Source organism: Leiobunum rupestre, chromosome 4, assembly GCF_980474605.1.
Source record: "Leiobunum rupestre chromosome 4, qqLeiRupe1.1.hap1, whole genome shotgun sequence".
In the NCBI taxonomy this organism is placed as follows: domain Eukaryota; kingdom Metazoa; phylum Arthropoda; class Arachnida; order Opiliones; family Sclerosomatidae; genus Leiobunum; species Leiobunum rupestre.
Window position 1 is genome coordinate 43,294,971 of NC_143387.1, and position 21,647 is coordinate 43,316,617.

Genomic DNA, 21,647 nt, shown 5'->3' on the forward strand with positions numbered 1-21,647 from the left:
GAAAAATTAGTTGTCCCTCCAAAGAGTTCGTTGCACTAGACAACCCAAACACTAATTACTTTAGGCTTTACCAGACGTTTATATTATATTATATTTCTATATAACTATTGTTTCGTCGAAAAGTCATAAGTTATATATTATATACGTGTGCAGGGTTGCCACACGTCAGGGAAATCAGGGAATTTAAAAATAGGTCTAAAAAGTCAGGGAATTTTAAGAATTGGTAAAAATTCAGGGAAAAGTCAGGCAATTCAATTTTATTTTGACCCTTTTTGAAGGCAATTTTACTCTAGATCTTAGTTTCTATGACAAATTGTACGATAATCATTTATTTCCTGAAAGTTTGGCTAATTTTTTGCGATAACCTTTTACTGAAATATAAGTCCATTCAAATATATTAACTTCTGATAAAAAATAAAATATAAGATAACAATTTTGGCCTTTAAAAAGTCGGGGAAAATCTCTCAAAATGGTCAGGGAATTTGAATCTAAAAATTTCTGGTGTTAGGGTGCTTTCTGACTTAATTTGGGTAATGCCACTTACACTACAGTTTTGTATAATAAAACTGGAAAATATGAACCAAAATATTCTTCTAAACCGTAAGAATTTCGTACACGTAAAAAAAAACGATGTTCCAGCATTTTCAACTTGTATTATTTTTTTTGGTCTATTAAATTTCTAACTGAAAGAATCCGAACGGGAAGAAGTGTGGTATATTTCTTTCTGTCGGCCATATCAGAGGAACGAAACGAATTCTCAAAGGCTTCGCCGCGTTCTCGATCCTTTTATTTTATACTCGAGACATAGATTACTCTCTTCTATGGCGCCCGGGTTGACTTTATCGGGCGCCCTGAAAGGAAGAAATGTTGGCGGTGGGAAGGATCAGAAAATAAGACATGAAAAGTGGCGTCCGGGGGGTGGTGGCGCAGTTATGGCCGCGAAAACCCATATCCCGAGTTCCTTCTCGGTTGGGGAGGGGGTAGAAAGCTAAGATTTATCCGGCTGTAATTACAGTTGTCGCCGACGAAGGGAGCCACCGGTCTCCATAAATAGATCCCCCTCAGTGACAGTAATGAGGTCAAATCACGGGCCCATCACTCCAGCCGAGTTTCGCGGCTGCCCGTTCTTTCCAATCGAGAGTTCACGAAAATTGACCTCTCCGCCATTTCAATTCTGCCCACCCCCTCACCCCTCCCATTTTTTTCTTTTTCTGGTTTACCACCCTGACAATACCGGTACAACCGACGAACACTTCGGCCCCCGTATGAGCCTTCACCATATCTGATTTCGCGTGAAACTCAATTTTATTATTTTTTTCGCCTCTTCGCTGTAGTATGAAATAATATTTTTTAAATTTTAGACCTTGATGTATAGAAGGTATTATTTCCACACGAAAATTATTTTGAATTATAATTCTAAACAAACATAATAACTTCACTTCGCCAACCTAACTCGCTAGGCGGCGTTATCCTCCAAAATGAGGTTTGAGACAATCGTGAAGTTAGTTTTACTTTTCGAAGAGACTTTAATCTGTTACTTTTTTCGCGCCATCTTTCGCTGGGCAGCCTAGATTATATTGTTTTTGGACAGGAATCCATACCTCTACTTGGAATGCTTATCCTGGCGTATCGCGTATGGTATGTATAAAAATTAATGCGAAAATTAGTATAAAAGTCAGGGAAATGTCAGAACATTTCGAAAATTAGTATAAAAGTCAGGGAAATGTCAGGATATTTCGAAAATTAGTATAAAAGTAGGGGAAATGTCAGGACATTTCGAAAATTAGTTCAAAATTCATGGAAATGTCAGGAAATTTCTAAAATTAGTCTAAAAATTAAGCAAATGTCAGTGAATTTAATTTTGGTTTCAAATAGGAAACCTTCACTTAAAATTAGGTTAAAAATTTCAAATTGTGGCATAAAATAAGTCAGGGAAAATATCCGTAAATGACTAGGTAAAACCAGGAATTTGAATCTGTGGCAACCCTCGTTAGGAAAAACCAGAAACATTTACCATAAAAGAGTGTATAGTTAGTTAGTGTCCCTGGTTAAAAATTAACATTTATTTTTCAACTACCGTTTTATAAGCTTCGTCTGAATACAAATATTGTCTCGCCTTTGAATCACTCAATGATAATATTTTAATCGAAGATTAATATGAAAATTAAGGCCCTGTACTTCATCTAATTAAGATTGTGTAATAAATATCGCCTTGATGTTCGATAATAAAACATCAAGACTAGTTTATTTAACTGCCGTTAAATATCTTTAAGCCACGCCTAACATTTTCCTACGTTGCAATGTTTGTTGCAATTTTTTGCGCTGAAAGGCGAATAGAAACGACTTAAGAAACAACGCAATTAATGGACTCAACATTCAATGATTCGTAGACAGACCCCACTAACGATAAAATAATGGTTTTCTAATTCATTTTGTTCGAGTTGTAAAATGTTTGTTATGCGTATAAGAAAAAAAAATTGGGTCAATAAATAAACATTTATATATACCGACTGCCAAACGGGTATTTCGAAGCTTTGCAAGATACTAAACCTTCAAGTATTTATTAAAATTACGCGAATGGCTTGAGCCTATGTATATTAACCTGTTTTCTACAAAGATAGCTAGCGTTATTAATTTAATGAACTATAGTTTGTATTAAATGTTAGAGGAAATTTTAAAGAAAATCTGCGAAAATCCTATATACTATTCAACGTTTTAGTTCGGATTTCGAAAGGCAGATTGCGCCACCGTCACTTTTAGTAAAACATTTTAGTGTTTTTTTCTCTTTTAGTCACGATTTCTTAGACCGTGTTATAGTTTCGCTGATAATTTCCATCTTCTGTAAATTGAAGATCTTTATAATCTTTTTGTGTTAAAATAAAATAAAAAAATTGCGGGGGTATTATTATTATTATAAAGGGCCCAAAACCACCCTTTTTAAGGGCCCTAAGCCAGCATCACCATCCTTTTAAATTTCATCCAGAAGGGCCCACGCTTCGTTATTTTCCCCCGGGCTCATAAATGTATCTGCATAGCCCTAGACCCTACCTCTACATGTTTGGGTCTAGCAGGTTTATTTATTCCATAACATGTATAGTGGTAATCTGGAAAAAATTGTTTTATCTTAACGCGACACAGCGAAAAAATTAATTTTTCTTATGGAAATTAACAATATTTATTTCACAAAGAAGAAACCAAGCTTTGCACTGTGGCCAAAACCTATTTGACGTGGTTACCAAGACTACACATACTCAAATTAATTACACCAATAGATTTAAATAACAGATTACATTTATCACATTTTAATGATTCACGTGTTAATATGACAGGGTTGCCACGGTACCTGGAAAACCTGGAATTCGAGAAAAAGTCGGGTAATTTGAAAATGAGTATAAAATCAGGGAAATGTCAGGGAATTTTAAAAATTCGTCTATAAATCAGGGAAATGTCAGGGAATTTAATTTCGTTTGGAACTAAAATATAGGTAAAAAATACCAAATCTCCGGAGATGGTCAGGGAAAACTTGGAAAATTCAGGGAATTTGAATGTGAAAAAACTGTGGCAACCCTGTATCAACTTATTTATGTTGTTAAAATTGATTTACCTTAGTATTCTTGTAGCGTAACCAGATATTTATCAAGGGGGGGGGGGGGGTCAGAGTGAGTGAAATTTTAGAACAGTCCAAGCTGTGCCAAACAAATTCTCAAAATGTGTGTTTCTTCGTATGATTTTCCAGAAGTTATTCAGCTACCCGTAGCGTAACGATTCTTTGGCTCATATATCTTTGACAAGGCATATTTTATATCCTCATTGTACTTCATTTCTGCAACGGCAAGAAAACCACCGGCTATACAAAGATTTTCTTGATCTCTCTCTGCAACGGGGGCGAGCGGGAGAGAGCAGCTTGGATCTGTACCGGAGATCGGGCCGTGGCTGATGGACCAACCCTATAGTTAGGAGCAATCGATGGCTCAGACCTTTGGTTTCTCCAAAAAGAATAATGGTTCTCTAGTCAATGCGAAAATAGCACGTTGCGCCGAAAGCATTCTTTTGTTCCTTTTCTCTCTCTGTTCCGAGGCAGCGGCGAATGTGGCCGAACCTAACAGAGGTCGAAACTTAAATCATTCCAGCGAGCCCGGAAAATAACAGACTTCGGTTGCCCCCGAAAGAACCTCAATCAAATGTTGAGAACAACTGCAAGAAGCCGCGCCGCGTTGGAGAACCGAACCTTCGTTCGCGGTTCAATTAGTGCCATGAAATTATTTTTCGCCATGAAATTAGCATTAGCATTCAAATACCCCGGCGACCTCGATTATCGCCAGAAGTAATATTTTACTAGCGCTTTATTCCAAATTGTTACGTTTCTTTAAATTTATCATTTATACATTTATTATTTTCAGTGGAGGATCAAAAATTCCATAATAGAGACTTGGTACTCCAACCTTTGGCCATCATGGCCCGGACTGGCTCCAATGGGGGCCCTCGGCTAGAGACTGAAGAGGGGCCCCCTTACCGGGTGATGGGGGGTGTGGAATAAAATTTATATGGTTATTTATAGGACAACAAATCACGTTTAAAGTGTACTAGATTCTACGTGCACATTAATTTGAAACATCAAACGCGTCTAAAGGACCTTTAGGAAAAATTTATTATAAGCAATTTGGGGCCCCCTTGAGCCGGGGGCCCTCGGCGATCGCCGACTAGCCGACCTGGCCAGTCCGGGCCTGGCCACGGCCGCCATTGTGGTCATTTTCTCCCCACGATAAAAACTATTGAAAAAAAAAACTGACGTAGCACTGCCAAGTCCCTATTATATAAAAAAATGGATCAAAAATTCCATAATTATATTAAAAAAAATTGGGCAAATCAAAATTAAACTTTTATCGAAATTACTAAAATGTGTTATATTTGATCCAATTATAATGTAAGAAATTCAACTTACATCCGATTTTATCAAAATAATTTGATACAAAATTAAGGATTTGTATTCGATTCTATTGGGATCAAAATTTGGACATTGGATCGAGTCTTTTTCGTATGGGACTGTCTTAAGATTAACCGTATTATCGCGAAGCAACGACGAAAGTATGAACGCTGACCCCGCGAATAGAGGTCAAATGTAAAATGGTCATCTCCTGGGAAAGTGGCCGCATCCGGTGCGACAAGCGCATTCGTAACGAGTATTATAAATCGAAGAAAGAGAAAACGAGAATCATTCGACGGTATGGCACCGTAATGGAGAATCCAGCCCACCATTGACGCGTATTCCACACCCTGACTCCATTATTCGCGCGTATTCACACGCTGGCGTTAGAAATCCTTCCATTGTTGAGGCGCTTTCAATCGTGCTTTTTCAAATATCTGTCTGACAGGTAGCGGGGAAAGTCCATCCTTTCTCGGGTGGGACATCGAAGGTGGTCATCATTAGATTCCCTCCCCGCTCCGCGACGCCTTAATGACCAGCGTCGATGGAGTAAAAAGAACCGCAGGTTGGGCAGTTTTACAACTCGCGCTTTACGCGTGATATATCCTCTCTGACAATGAACGACTCGAAATGGTCTCGGCTTCCAGGACCGTTCGATGGTTCTAGGTTTGCGAGCAGCGACGACACCTTTCAAAGAAGACTGTGTACCGTTCCATCTAGAATTTCTTTTTAAGTCCGTGTCAAATGGAACAACAAAAAAAATCGTTTTACAGGGGACAATGCCCGATAAAGATAATCTGTTATCCGCTATCTACGACTGACTTTCTCTTTCTGTTCAGTTGGCCTTTGACGTCTGACTTTCGGACGAGATCGAAAACCGGGTATGTACCCGTGAACGTGGCTCGAAAAAAGCCAATTTGGGGTTATTTTTAAAAGAATTATTTCGTAGTTTCTATAAGTAATTTATTAATACAGCTTTTAAATATAAATAACCGCGTATTCCCTATTGTTGGTTAATGGAAATATACCGCCTTGTTAGACCCTGAAGAACGCGGTGTTTTTACCAGAAACGTTGAATTATCAGTCGCGTATCTACAACTTCAATCGACTTTCAATCTTTTTTCTCTCAGATGTTAGGATTACCCTTTCTCCAAAATCTTCCATAGAGGTAACAAAAGGTATCGCGTTTAACGCTCCAGTAACCCAGTGTGGAACGTTCTTTTTCTCCGAATTTCTACAATATACATAACACAGATCCATTTCGACCTTGAAGGTTCACTCTCCGTAGCGTGTATTTTACTTTTTGGATGGAATAAAAAAAAGTGGGCGTATCGCTGACTTTTTTAAAATATATAAATCGGCGAGTCAGTCTAGGAACAATATAACTCGCGATATTTGATACAGCCCCGTTCAGGTGGGCACAGATCGGTTCCCGCGAGAGATACGCGGCGGGAGGGGGACCCTCTATTGTTCGCCGCCGGCGCCAGAAATGCTGACCGGTAAGGCACCGTATCCGCGGAATCGCTTCTTTCGTTTCGGACCGGGGCCATTCGGAAGGGTTTAGAGGTCACGCGAGACCGAAACCGGGCCCAAAGGATCTTGATTTATCGAACCCCCGTGTGTAGGCAATGATGACTTTGCGCCGAGTATAACGAACGCCTTTTAAAGCCGTGTAACTTGTAAAGAGGGACGTCGGAGCACGCCCAAGTCCGTTTTGAAGCTTCTCTTGCCGAGGGAGATCGTTAGAAATCCAAAATCTAGTGTCGGCTTCGATTCTCGAACAAATACCCAAAGAGGTTTTATTTTCTTTTAAAATCTCCGAAAAAGATAATTTTTTTCCGTAGCCGCCTGACGCGAAGTCGGCTATTCTCACGGGCTGGCGCGCCGGGGGACCGGGCCCAGCGATAAAAAAATGACCCCTTTTCGAGGGAGAACCAAAATGGAGAAAGTTTAACGATGTGGCTCCGAAATGTTTATTTCTCGCGGCTTAAAAGAAAGAGCGCTCCATCCTCCCACAAAGGAGCGGATCTAATGATGGAACATGCTCTTTGCCGCGATACCCGCGCGCCGTTTAGATCACACTCCCTGATTATGGACGCGTTTCTATAGGCTCCCATCAAGAGCTAAATTAGAGTGTTCGGTTCACGTATACTGTTATTTGTTCCTTTTGTTATAGGAATTTTGAGGTGATAAAGCGCGTATAATATTAAATATTGTAGCGACCGATTCTGATTTTGTTCCATATTATTGTCATTGTATAGCAGTTCATTCAATGCAAATAACTTAGTGTGTCCGACATTTTAAAATAATTTTCTGTATACACTCTAAAAAAATAAGGTGTATTTCAACACTTTTGTAAGAACATTTTTGGGTCCCAATTTGTTCTGTTTAGAGGTGTTACCTCACACCATTAAAGGTGTTAAATTACTTAATTTTTACACTATTCCTCAAAAATTAAAAAAAAGGTTTCAATAAAAGAAATCTTTAATACCTTTTTTACACCTTTTTGGTTTATTTATCCTTCTTAAGTAGCACTTTTTTACTCCATTGAAGGTGTAAATAACAGTATTATTTACTTTTTTAAAGGTGTTAGTTTCACAAATTAATTTTGGCATCTCATTAAAAAAATTGTTTTACTGTTATACGCGATATTAACACCCTTATGAGAAAAAGTTTTAATTCCGAAAGGTGTTTTTACATAAAATGCTTTTTCTGGAGTCAAAAAGTCGTAAGTAAGGTGTTATTGTAAAATTACACCCTTACGACTCCTAAGTGTACGGTTTCATATTTAAACGAAACAGAAGATAGCTTTCAAAAAATGCGGGATGTTAAATAAAGCATTAAATTATCGCTAACTTTCAAATCCCTTTCCAAAAAGGGTATACGCATTGTTCAAAATTTCGAAAATACAGATATTTTTATTTACAGTGAAAATCGATATAAAAATTATTTATCGTTACTTCGATCGACTCTCGAGGTTACGTCACGTTAATGTACGATTACACCGACCTGAAAATTTCTCGGAAAAATCGAATTTGTCGAATTTTGTGCCGGAAAAAGGTCGAACCGATGGCTAACGCTCGCCCGGGTAATCAGAGAATTCGCTTCGTCATTCCCCCAATTACGACGTAATTTATTGAAAAAACAAAGGATAGAAAATTGAGGTAAGGCTGGAAAGAGGAGTCGCGCGGGGCCGAGGGCAATTATCTTAAACTCGACCCATCTGCGGGTCGGATTTAACTGGGGCCGTGACGTTCGAAGGAGGAGACGAACTCTCCTCCGCCGGGGCACCGAGATGGCGAGGATAATTCGGAGCGGGGGACCCGGGATGACGCATATTTCCGAGAGGGGGCGCTGATCCTAATTCGAGCTAAACTCCGTTCTCGCTTCCCCCGGGGGATCTTCGATTGGTCAATTATCACCACACTTTAGGATAACAATGGCTTGACAAAGACGGAAAGATGGAGTGGCGCGGGAAAGAGTGACGCTCTCGACTGATCTATTTTAGTTCAACGGGCACCACCATTCGCTTGTCACCAATTAAAACGCTCGCCTCTGACCTCTACCGCGTTATGTTCATTAGCTCTCACCTTTGCCTAATTATCCGTGAACCCTTCTCAAATGTTGACGTGGGTAGGGTGATGGAAAATTCTTTCTACTTATTAGTATACTAGTACACTAGTTGAATGTTTTAGGACATTTCAGTATAGGCTTCGCGCGTAGTTTAAATCATACAAATATAAATGAGACTATAGAACCACTTCGCTATCCTGTAATCTCAAGGAAAACGGGCAAGCTAGAAGGCTGCCACGAGAGTGGAATCGATACTAATCCACGCGGGAGTGCGACATCTATTAAAAAAAAATTTAAACTTAATTTTTTTTTAAATAGATGGCGTGCTCGCACAAATAAATCTGGCAATTCCACTCTCATGGCAGCCTTCTAATTCGTACATCTAATCGTGCTTCTAGTCTGCTATTTCTTCACATAATTAGTTGATTGATGTTAAGGCAGATGGCGCTATATTTCCAAAGCTCGAAGAATATATAAAAGGTACCCGTAACAAAAAGTAATCTTGTTAAAACTTTAACAACCCAATGAAACAGATAGATCTTTCGAAGCATGTTCTGGGTTGCCACAGTTTTTCAAATTCAAATTCCCTGACTTCTCCAGAAGATTTACCCTGACTTATTTAGTGCCAAATTTTGTATTTCTAAACCTATTTTTTGGTAAAGGTTTCCTATTTGCAACCGAAATTAAATTATACCTGGAATTTTCCTGATATTTAGACCAATTTTTAAAATTCCCCGACTTAAAGACCCATATGGGCAAATGAATATAATGCAAGTACCTTACAATAGCCTAGTGTTGTTAATTTTGCCGGAAAAATAAAATGCGGAAAATGTTCCGCAAATCGGAAAAATAAAAAATAATTGAAACATCAATTAGTTTTTAAGGGTTTTTAATGTTTTAAACTTGTAACGTGAAAATTATGGCTTATTCCAAATTTAAATAAACTAATCAATTGCAATTATTCAAATTACAAAATTTTTAAATTTTTTTCAAAGTTTCGCAGTTAACAGGGCTAGGCCTAAACTTTTTATCGATACGAAACGTCTAAGAACAGTAAACATACTAAAAACATTGTTAATCAGTTTAAACTAGTCTAGAGGTTTAGTTTTACTTTTAGATTCGAACAAATGTGGCGAAAATGCCACTTTAATTAATTTTGCAAAATTTATTAGACTTATCATGGAATGAAAACGTTTTTTTATTGTTTTCGAAAAAATACGGAAAATTATCTGGAAAAAAGGCCTCGGTCATTTTCCGGAAAATTTTCCGATTTAAAACACTACAATACCCCGTAATCTTCTGTGAGAGACTTAGCTATAATTTTTGGTGGAAGCTAAAGGTGACATAATAATAATAATCAGCTAGACTAATTCCCAAGGCACCAACTTAGGCCCAAGTCAGCTAGTAACTTTTAATGCCTTAAATCAGGTGGCGGGTTACAATTCTTTAGTGAAGCTCTTCATGCCAACAGCTTCCTACCGAGGGGCTAACCACTCTTAGAAAGTCTGTACACCGGATTACGCTTAGATTAGCACTGCCAAAGGCAGGGACTTCAAAGATTACGCGTAATCCCATTAGTACAGTCAAAGGTACGGCTCTGTACACCGATTACGCGGAGTGATCAGCCCTCGCTTCCTTCACTAACTACTACGTCGACAAGTTTTTATGAATAGTGAGAGATTGTCGAAAAGGTATTTTCCACCCACGTTTTTCGCTGTCTTCAGCGGCATTGATTAGAGAAGGAATGTATTCAAACAAATCAAATCAATTCTTTTGAAAAGTTACTGTCTCCAACTTTAAAATATCAAAGTATAAGTTTCCGGAATAAATTTGGCTCTTCGAAGTCGTAACAACTTACTATTACGAAAATATCAATGAAATAAGTTACGGTACAATTTGCAGCTGCAATTTTCTCTCATCCCCTAACGATGCATTTCTCTGTCGTACATAATTTGAAAGTTCTATTACCGTTTTACATAATCATAAATGAAGTACAATTGACAAATTACCCCACAATTTTTTTATCTGTATTCTGTAATGCTAAATATTTCTTTGTAATGATATTTGTAGCTGCAAATTTTAGTTCCTTTTTTAAGTAGAACTCCCAAATTTGTTTCATATTTTCAGCTCTGTTGGCTGCTGACGGGTTTACAATCAGTACTCGTGGAATGATCCACCCGGTGAATTCGTTGACAGGGTCATCCCCTAAGTAGCTTAAAGGGATCAATCAAGTAGCGTGGCAGATGATATCTAACACGACAGCTATAGTTTTTGATTGTGGGTTTCATGTCGAGAGCACGTTCTATTTGTGTTTCCGCTTCTTGTACATTAAATTTAATCAACCCCTTATCGACAGATAAATTCTATGTTAGGAGTTCTGGCACCGTAGCTGAGATCCTTGACCACGAGGTTTTTTGGCGAGTAAGAAGATTTATAAATTAACCAGATTAAATCAGATCTTTAATTTCCTTCCTGACTGATGTAAAGTAGAAATCAAAAATATATTTTTAGTCCGATAATGATTGCACTTTGAACTCTAAACTGACACTTAAATGATCAAGTACTGTTTATCGTATATCGTCTTGGGCAGACTAATTGTCAGTCACTTGCGCATATTTAGTGGTTTTACTTTGACATTAACAGCCTCGGGACTAAACTATAATATAATATAATAAACGCGATGACCTCCTGCTAACATTGTATTCTAATAAATCTTTTAAAAACCATTACAAAAGTTAATTTTTATGTTAGTGTGATTATTTAATTTCCCGTTAATATAATATTATTTTCGTAAATACTTGAAATTTAACTGTATCCCTAAGCATTCCTCACACCCTTGCAACCTTGCCCTTAGACTCAATTAACCTTATAATAATCAGTTAGGCTAATACCCGAAACACCTTCTTGTTACCTTATTCCAGGTGGCTGGGTTACATTGCGGAGGAGGGTGGTATAACTAAGCGAGCTAGTCACAGGGGCAAAGCCAATTGCGGTCAGCAATTGGCTTTGCCCCTGTGCTGTGACTAGCAATTTGCTGATGGATTATGGCATACGTTGTTTGCTAGTTAATACGCTATGCGTCTTAGCCATTCTAGAAACCTATCGCAATTCGCTCAAACAACAAAACCACTAACTTTACTTCCTATTTTAGAATAAATCGCATTAGATCTTTTCAACGTTTTTACATTTTTTGAAATTCTTTAAGTTGGGAAGAATAATAATGTTGTTTGGAATGTAGTCGAAGGATTTTACGTCCTAAAATATTATTATTATTATCGTATTAAGTTTCACAATGACTAAAATTACTTTAATATTAAATAAACTTTTTTAAATGATGCAAACCGAGTAATCTTTTAAAGCCAACTTACAGGGTTCGTACAGAACCTGGATATCCTGGAAAACCTGGATTAGTCAGGGATCTGTAAAATGGAGGAAAAATGTCAGGGATAAGTCAGGGATTTAAATAAATTCCTAGAAAGTCAGGGATTTTAGTTAGTCAACCGAACCCCGAATTAACAAAGACCTTTTGACATAAAATAATAAAAAAAATGTCCAAAAATATAACCAAAAAGGTCCGGGATATTGGCAAAAATTGGTCAGGGATAACCTGGAAAAGTCAGGGATTTTAGATCAGAACTTTTCGTACGAACCCTGACTTATACTACATAGCTGTTCCTTCCTGCGAAAAATGCAAGTTCGCCCTTAAAATTAGACAATCATAGAGAATAACTCTAGATGATTGACGCAAAGGACTACTTAGATTTTAAAATTTTACTGAAATGAATTTGGCCGAATCAAGCGAGGGGTAAGACACTGCGAACTCGGTGTACACTGCCGTATCTTTGACAGTGCTAAATTGAACTCGCGAACTCTTGAAAATATGTACCTTTAACAGTGCTAAATGCACAAACTCGGTGTACAGATTATCTGAGACTGTCTTACCCCTCAAATGCATTTTGGACCATGTTGAAAGCGCCAAGAGCGGAATTTTGAAGGCGACCGAACGAATGTGTTATTCGGGGTCAATTTGAAGTTTCCGTTGGTGAAAAAGTGGGTTGTAATTCCGTCAAGCAATTAGGCGTGGGTTTCGCGAGCTCCTAAAATGATTTATTCGTCTTAATTGCCGCTTAATAGGTCAATTCGTATTCTTGTTAAATACGAAGGGTCACATTTATCGCCGCCGGAGTCCTCCAGCGTGAGTATTTAAAGGGTATGGGTGTTGTCGCGGAAAACGAACCATCCCTACTATAAAAGAACCTCATAAAACTCCGGTAATAACTCTTTTGAGGGGCATTTTTTGCTTCTTATTCGGGAAGGACCCCGAAATAAATCGTTCGTGGAGAGACTCTTTTTCCTCTCTCTCCGCATGCTCTCTTAAAACTGGCGAGCACGAAATCGTATCTCTATTAATCGTACGAAAGAGAAAACGCCTTTATGGCTAGCAGCCAGAGATAAAAAAGTAGTAGTCCTCCATCTTGGATCGCGCGCGCGCCACGCCAGAAGGACTCTCTCGTCACTTATTGAACATCCGTAATCTTTGCTCGTTGCTCTGTGGCGTAACTACGTGTCTAGATCCTCGACGAAGCTCGAATTTCGTCGCCCGCGCCGGGTTATATATAAAAATAGATTCGCGTCCCCCCCCTCGTTTCAATTTATCGGCGATGGGTCAAAAAGAAGAAGGACTTGGTCGGTGTAACGCGGGGATTAGGAGAAGAAGCGCCTCCGGTGCGTCAGTTCCACCTACCCGGGCTCTCCCACTTCAATCTCCGCGCTCCCAATAACGCCCAAGCGTTCCGCGAGAGGTCGCGAGTGCACGCCCTTTCTGATTGGTCGTCTTCGCGTCCAGATTTCCACCATTTTGTTTTTTCTTGTCCGCCCCTTTTATAACGTCCCCTTAACGCGTAGCTACTTCGCCATGGCAACGAGGGGGAACGGCACGACGCGAAAAAAGAATAGGATGATGTGTAGGAGAAAAGGCTGGGCGGGGTTCGACGCCTTTGGGCTGGATTGGGCTGGTTTGGGACGTACCGTCCGCCAATGGTGGCGTGGCAGTAGGAGTTCTCGGGCGTCGATACCCGCTCGCTTCCTTATGTTCGCTCCATTCGTTTAAAAGGGGAACCCTCCCCGAGTTTACCCCCTCCGCGTCATTATATTTGCTCGGGGTGGCGGCGTTTCTTCCCTGCCCCCCTACGCCGTAGCGGCCACGTATTCCCCATAGCGCGAGTTTCGGACGCCTCCTAGACCCTACCAGCTAGCATTCTAGTTTCTTCCGTAGCGTAAGCACGTCGTTCGTTTTCTAGCGGACGCTTCTGAGCCGTTTGTAGCCGTTGATCGTGGAGTCGCCGGAGCCCGAGACGCGCCGAAGCTTGCCCGCGGAAAACGCCGGTTCGCGCCGGAGCTACGTTGTATTTAGCCGTAACTAGATTATTTTTACGTATCATGACTGACTTTACGAACGAACGATAATTTGTCGACGCGCCTGACGAATATTTGATCCCCGTTTTTTCCAAGTTGTGACTAATCGCCACCTCGAAGCCATTGAGTACGGCAGCGAAAACTTGGTCACTGGCGCAACGGGCGCCGGGGGAGAGTCACCAATTGCCACTTGCGATAATAGGTTCCCGTTTGATAGTTGCGAAGATTACATGGCCGGTACCTTGATTGGTGTAAACTACGTGAGTAGAATTTCGATCGTTTCTATAACCCCCCAAAAATAAAAACCCGCGATAAATATCGCGTTTTATCTTTAAGCCTTTCGTTATTTATTAGGGTTGAGTTAAAAGGGTTAACTGTCTGGCTATGAGGACAACGTTTGATAAATATACAACTGTCTTTTTAAAATAATAATCTTATAAACGATGTAAATTATTAAACCTAAATTATTGGTACTTTAACGTACTTAATCGTAAAAACACGCGTTTTGTAAATTGGTTAGTTTTCATTGCTTATCTTTAAATATAATTTCATTAGTTATAATTTTCCATTTAAGAATAATTTCCCCTAAACGTTGGCTACACTACCGAGCTAGTTTTTAGTTAGGCCTTAATTAATATGGTATATTATATGTAGCTATTGTCGACAGTGAATTCGCGATATATTTATTGATAGTTGGCAAAGGCCTAAATTGCAAAAAATGGCAATGTTGCACCGCGAAGTTTCATTGTTTATAAATATATCTCAACCATGATTTAGATCTAAGCAATTTATTCAATGTTAAATTTGAAATCCTGATTTCTGTTAAAGTACCTAACGTTGCGTGAAACCAACGTATGCTACGGATAAAAACACTGTATACCATATTCAATTATGAAATAGCTTGCTTTTGAGTATAACACGTTTTTAGTACAGTTGTCAACGTCCAAATTACAAGGTGTCGTATATTTGGCATCCGAATGATAAGTTAGGTAATAATTCTTAGATTGTTTATAATGCACGGAGGAAATTAGTGTCATCCGTTAAATTCCGATTGGAGCTTGTTGCGAGAAGTTATAAGAAGTGGCGGAATATATAAATTAATAGCATTTATTAATTTTACGTAATTGTTATGTTTATAACCTTATGTATGTTATTATTATATCAATGGTATACATTTTTTGATAGATTGCTCAGGTGGAGACGAAACTCCAGGAAACTGGCCTCGTAAATAAATAATTACAGCCTTTCCATTTGATATTATATTTATCCCTAATTTAGTTTGAGATTATTTAAACAAGTGTATACGTACACAAAAAATAAATGACATGTTCATTGCATAAATATTTATCAATTAAACATGCAGAAGGTTAGTTCCAAAACTATATAGTCAGTGTAATATATTGAAACAGGAGATTATTTTAATGTAAACAAGTGCCTTTTTTCACAAACATTATATGCCATGTTCATTGCATAAATATTTATCAATTAAACATGCAGAAGGTTAGTTCCAAAACTATATAGTTCAGTGTAATATATTGAAACCGAAAGTTATTTTAATGTAAACAAGTGCCTTTTTTTCACAAAAATTAGATGCCATGTTCATTGCATAAATATTTAAAAATTAAACATGCAGAAGGTTAGTTCCAAAACTATATAGTCAGTGTAATATATTGAAACAGGAGATTATTTTAATGTAAACAAGTGCCTTTTTTCACAAACATTAGATGCCATGTTCATTGCATAAATATTTATCAATTAAACATGCAGAAGGTTAGTTCCAAAACTATATAGTTCAGTGTAATATATTGAAACCGAAAGTTATTTTAATGTAAACAAGGGCCTTTTTTTCACAAAAATTAGATGCCATGTTCATTGAATAAATATTTAAAAATTTAACATGCAGAAGGTTAGTTCCAAAACTATATAGTTCAGTGTAATATATTGAAACCGAAAATTATTTTAATGTAAACAAGGGCCTTTTTTCACAAAAATTAGATGCCATGTTCATTGAATAAATATTTATCAATTAAACACGCAGAAGGTTATAGTTCCAAAACTATATAGTGTAATATATTGAAATCGAAAATTATTCTAATGTAAACAAGTGCCTTTTTTCACAAAAATTAGATGCCATGTTCATTGCATAAATATGTATCAGTTAAACATGCAGAAGGTTATAGTTCCAAAACTATATAGTTCAGTGTAATATTTTGAAACCGAAAATTATTTTAATGTAAACAAGTGTTTTTCTTCACAAAAATTAGATGCCATGTTCATTGCATAAATATTTATCAATTAAACACGCAGGTTAGTTCCAAAACTATAGTCGAGTTCAGTGTAATATATTGAAACCGAAAATTATTTTAATGTAAAATGCATGCGTACACAAAAAGTAGATGACGAGATCATTGCATTTAAATTTCTTATTTAAACTCTTGGAAGCTAGCTAGTGTAATGTACTGTAAACAAATGCTCATACTGTACCCTTTAAATTATAATTCTTATTTAAACAACTGCATGCGTACATAAAAATTAGATAACAAGTTCACTGCATTTAAATTTCTTATTTAAACTTTTGGAAGCTAGCTACTGTAATGCACTGTAAGCAAATGTGCGAGTTCACACTGACCCCTTTAAAAGATCATTCATATTTAAACAACTGCACACATACACAAATTTATTGTGAAGTTCATTGCATTTAAATTCATTATTTAAACACTTGGAAGCTAGATAGTGTAATGTAATGTAAACAAATGTGTGAGTTCACACTGACCTCTTTAAAAGATACTTCTTATTTAAACAACTGTATTCGTACACAAAAATTAGATAAGTTCATTGCGTCTAAATTTCTTAATTAAACACTTGGGTAGTTTATCTAGTTGATGTACGAGTCGAAACTGACATCTTTAAACTTAAGAGTAATGGTGTGCTACATAAATATTCCCAAAATAATATTTATGAACGTAATTTTTTAAATATATTTACTGTAAATTTCCTTTTCATTATATTGCCATTTTTTACAATTGAGTGGAACTATCAATAATGATAATCCCAATTAGATGTGTTTAAGATTTAAATTTTAAAAATTTCCGTTCAAATTCCAGCAAATTGAATATCATTATACAATGAAATATTTTTCTTGACGCGCGTAAACATCAATATTGTTGTAAGGTATAAACAACCTTCGCAGCGGCGCCTTAATTACCATATATTGGGAGGGGGTCATTATGGGTATGGAACGGGGGACTATATGAATTGCGAGTGTTATTCCATGAAAGCGTTTCCTTAATGTATTTAGACAACTCCATTTGGTTTCTTTTTATTAGCCTGCCCACGTTTCGCGGAAAGATGATGTTATTAAATAAGCGGGCTAGATAGAACACGGGGGTGACCCGCCGCGGCTCGCCCTCAACGGGATCATTATTGAGTGTCCCATCATGCAGCGCGCCGAGAACGGCTGGGACTACGTTTGGGTAGGACGACTCCCTCGCGCGCCAGGGGTCAAGATAAGGTTAAACCGCTACTTCCGAGTTTTAATGTTGCCATTCGTTACAGTAAGAAGAAATATAAAGGATTTATTCTGATTAATGAAGAAAAACACTCAGAGTGGGGCGCCTTCTGGCGTAGTCAAGGGGTACTATTCCTAATTATTGCAAATTGCCGAGCTAATGCGTAAAATTTGCCTTATTTACGCAATTTAATTTTGCATTCGCGGTAACGCGGTAACAGGCTTTATCAGGGTGGGTAATGGAAACAAAAGGAAATTGTTGAAATTTTGGTTTTATAATAATTAATTGTTGAAATTTATATTTTATAATAATTAATTGTTGAAATTTAGATTTTATAATAATTAATTGTTGAAATTTATATTTTATAATATTTAATTGTTAAAATTTAGATTTTATAATAATTAATTGTTGAAATTTAGATTTTATAATACTTAATTGTTGAAATTTATATTTTATAATATTTAATTGTTAAAATTTAGATTTTATAATAATTAATTGTTGAAATTTAGATTTTATAATAATTAATTGTTGAAATTTAGATTTTATAATAATTAATTGTTGAAATTTAGATTTTATAATAATTAATTGTTGAAATTTATAATTTATAATAATTAAATAATGAACTAGAATGTCTTACGAAGAAACGTTCCGATTAAAACCTTGGTTTATGTAATATGCCAAGCGAAATTGGTTCCATTCCCGAATGGCGATTTTGTTCTGCAGAGTGAAAATTGATTTTCGATTATAAGGATTTAGCTTATGTACGACTAAGTTAATTGAGTGCTAGCTCGAGGCTTACTAATTAAATTATAGATACACGTGGTTAACGGAAATATATTACTAAGTGGACACCTCTAATACCTCAACTGACTGATCACTTTCCCATAACCGGTGTGCGAGCCTGTAGCTTTGATTACACTAAAGTAATACAGTTTTAGCATTACCAAAGGCTGAACTCAATTTCACGTACCTGTATAGTCCAAGTATACAAATTTCTATAACAGGGTTGCCACTCGTCAGGGAAAAGTCGAGGAATTTAAAAATGGGCCTAAAAAGTCAGGAAATTTTAAGAATTTGTGAAAACTCAGGGAATTCAATTTTATCTTGACATTTTTTGAAGGTAAATTAACTCTAGTTATCTGACAAATTCTAATGATTACTATTTAGTCCCTTTAAAGTTTTGCTTATTTTTTTAACGTTGCAATAATACGTTTGTACTGAAATGTTGGTTGATCTCAATTAATAAACTTATGATAAAGGTAAAATATAAAGCTAAAAATTGTCTAATTTTGGTTTTAAAAATCATGGAAAAATCTCTTAAAATGGTCAGGGAAAACAGGGAATAGTCGGGCAACCCTGTATAAGTATGTAGCAACAGAATTTACACCCCGCAGTAAAGGAAATTATATTTCAAAACATTGTTCGTGGTCTATTTATAAGAAAATTTATAATCAGCTCGGAAAGGCACCTCCTTAAGCCCAAGTCAGCTTGCAACTTTTAATGCCTTGAATACAATACTCAGCTTTTACTGGATAATCTGATTTTCTTTGCCTAAATTTGTTTTAAATCAATCAAGAACCGTGACCAACAATATCTACATACCCATTTCTTGACAGTAATCTCAGTTCTTTCTTGATAGATTAAGAGTTACATAGGTCGACAATAGATCAAGTTTTAACCGCTTAGCCAGGCGCCATAAATGTTAGCGTGAAATGTCTTAACAGCGGTACCGAAATTATGTAGCTATCATTATTAATTTAAAGTTTTCTTTTATTTACTTCGAGAGGAAATATTCATTTTAATTATACAACATTCATTACAATGAATGTGTATATATCGAACTCTTAAACATCAATTATTTCGCAATGCCTTACGATATTAATGACTTGGTAATATTTACTATAGACGAAAAGATTAGGGCTTCGATGACGTCATAACTGTGACGTAATCAAATCTTCAACCCCACAATCTCTGGCTTTTGCTTAAAATTTAGTTCTTAAGCGTGGCTAAAACCAAATAGGCTTTGCATTAATTTTAATATAAAACAAAATAAAAGGGACAACATTGACGAGCCTGAGTTAGTTACAACTTAATTGTAATTCAAGTATATCTATATAGTATAAATTATTAAATAATAGCGAAATATTTTAGGTTAATGGTAACGTCAATATCTTACGATTGTAGAAGCTTTATTTATTTTTTATCGATCAAAAGACCCTTTCTTCAAAATTTATCGATTAACGATATAAATTGGAAGGCGCATGTTGCGAAGAGGGCCAACACCAGTTTCGTTTTAATTTAAAAAGTAATATAATCTTGACGGGATATTATAAGCTTTGATGGTTCCTCGGACCAGTTACGAGTACCACCAGCGAAACGGGGGTAACAGAGCCGCGGCCGTAGCTCGTGGAGAACCGAATACTCCCCGCTTATATTTCACGATGTCTCGGCGGGGGTTCCAGAGCGGTCCGAGGTTTTCGGCGTTATTGCAATCTCGGCACCACGCTTGCCACCGCCGATTCCCGTTGAAACGCCTTTGAGACGGACCCTCTGCCGACAAATTTTACAACTTCCCCAAAAATTTCCTTTTTTTCCGAAGCGAGCTTTATTATGTTCAGCCGAGTAGAAAGGAAGCCGAGATTTTTTTGGTGGCGTTCCGGTTTCAAGGCTGCGAAACACATGTTGGGTGTACTGTTGCACTCTCTTCCAAAAACTTTTATCGCGCCGTGGGACGCCCCGGTTGACAACCGATTGTTTGGCGTGCCAGAAATACGAAGACTTAACGGTATTATAACCTAACGCCAAACTATCGCGTGACCCCCCTCCCATCAGCCACTCGGCCATTTCTTTCTATACCCTTCAAATCGAAAATACTGATGTGACCCGTTTGCGTTGATGTTAGCCACACGGATTACGCAAACCAATCTAACCCGGCCTAACCTAATCCTAATGATTCAACTTTTACCCATCATCTATCATCTAACATTAGTACGACACGAGGAACAGGGGCGTATGACCTAGTGGCGTTAAAATATATTTATCTAAAAATTAAATATTTGAAAGCTAATATATAAAATTCAGTTGTAAAACATTGTAAAAGAATTACTTTATTTTTGATCTCTAATGAATAATTTTATACGAGGGGGTAGTCACTTATAAAATATTTGTACACTGATTTCTTACTTTCGAAAAACATTTGGTAACTTCCACTCGAGGGGTCGGACACTTGCCATTATTTTGTACGGGATTTTGAGATTTCGTAGAGATTTTGGCGATTTTATCATTACTTTTTGAAATGATTTTGGGATTTCAATGTTAATTTACCATAGAAAGAGTTTAAAGATTTTGCGATTTTAGACAAAGTGTACGGGATATTGGTAAATGTCTGACCCCTCACTTCCACTGATTCTCACTAATTTTCTTGAGCAATTTCCCGTGATTATATACTTACGAATTGTACATCTGATTACTTAAGTTATTACCTCCTTGGTCTCAATGTTCAGTGAAAAGTTTCTTATATTGCATAGCAATGCAAAACAATAAGTAATAGGTGTACATTTTCAAATTAATCATAAAAATATTTAAATAGACTTTGATACGTGTTATATAAAATATGCCAGGAACCAAAATTTGCCTCTGGTCTTGAGACAGCTGTCTCGGGCTCTCATAAAACTAAACTCACATTTGAATCCTTAATGTTCCTAAACTCCTCCTTTTTTATCTAAAAAACATTGAAGTTTTTCATTGTAGTCATATTCTAATTTGATCCAGCTGCAGTGATGCGCGTTTTTTCTTACTATTTTTAAGTTCACTTTTACGGTAGCTTTTTAAAATAAATGAAGCAAATCGAATAATTGCCCGCTTTATCCAGGGTTCTTACAGACCTGGAAAACCTGGAAATATTAGGGAATTCGATTGTCGATAGAAAAACCAGGGAAATATCATGGAATTAATTTTTTTTGGTAAAAATCGGGGAAATTGATGAGGGTTCCGGAAGTTTGCCCTTATAGGAATACCAATTTACATCAATAAGTTTTTCTCAATAAAGATTTTACTTAATTTGTTCTTTGATATTATAATATTGAACCAATTTCATTTAAATGACTCTGTAAATCTTAGTTTAATTTTATCTTGCACCTTGAAAATTCAGGGAAATATTCGTATGAACCCTGTAATCAGTGTTCCTAAAATGTCACTTTTTTCGAATATAGGCCATGTCACTGGTA

At 36.9% G+C, this 21,647-nt stretch overlaps 1 protein-coding gene across 6 annotated transcripts in view; it reads left to right on the forward strand.

The window, feature by feature from the left end:
* Positions 1-21,647, forward strand: part of Sp1 (transcription factor Sp8) — a 79,691-nt gene that overhangs the window by 43,263 nt on the left and 14,781 nt on the right. For 2 of the 6 annotated variants that reach the window (XM_090172138.1, XM_090172137.1), the window contains one exon: positions 14,009-14,172. The exons of the other annotated variants lie outside the window; for them this stretch is intronic. In XM_090172138.1, coding sequence (XP_090028264.1) covers positions 14,143-14,172 — 30 coding nt within the window. In that variant the 5' untranslated portion in view covers positions 14,009-14,142. The remainder of the gene's footprint in view (positions 1-14,008; positions 14,173-21,647) is intronic. 6 annotated transcript variants of the gene reach the window in all.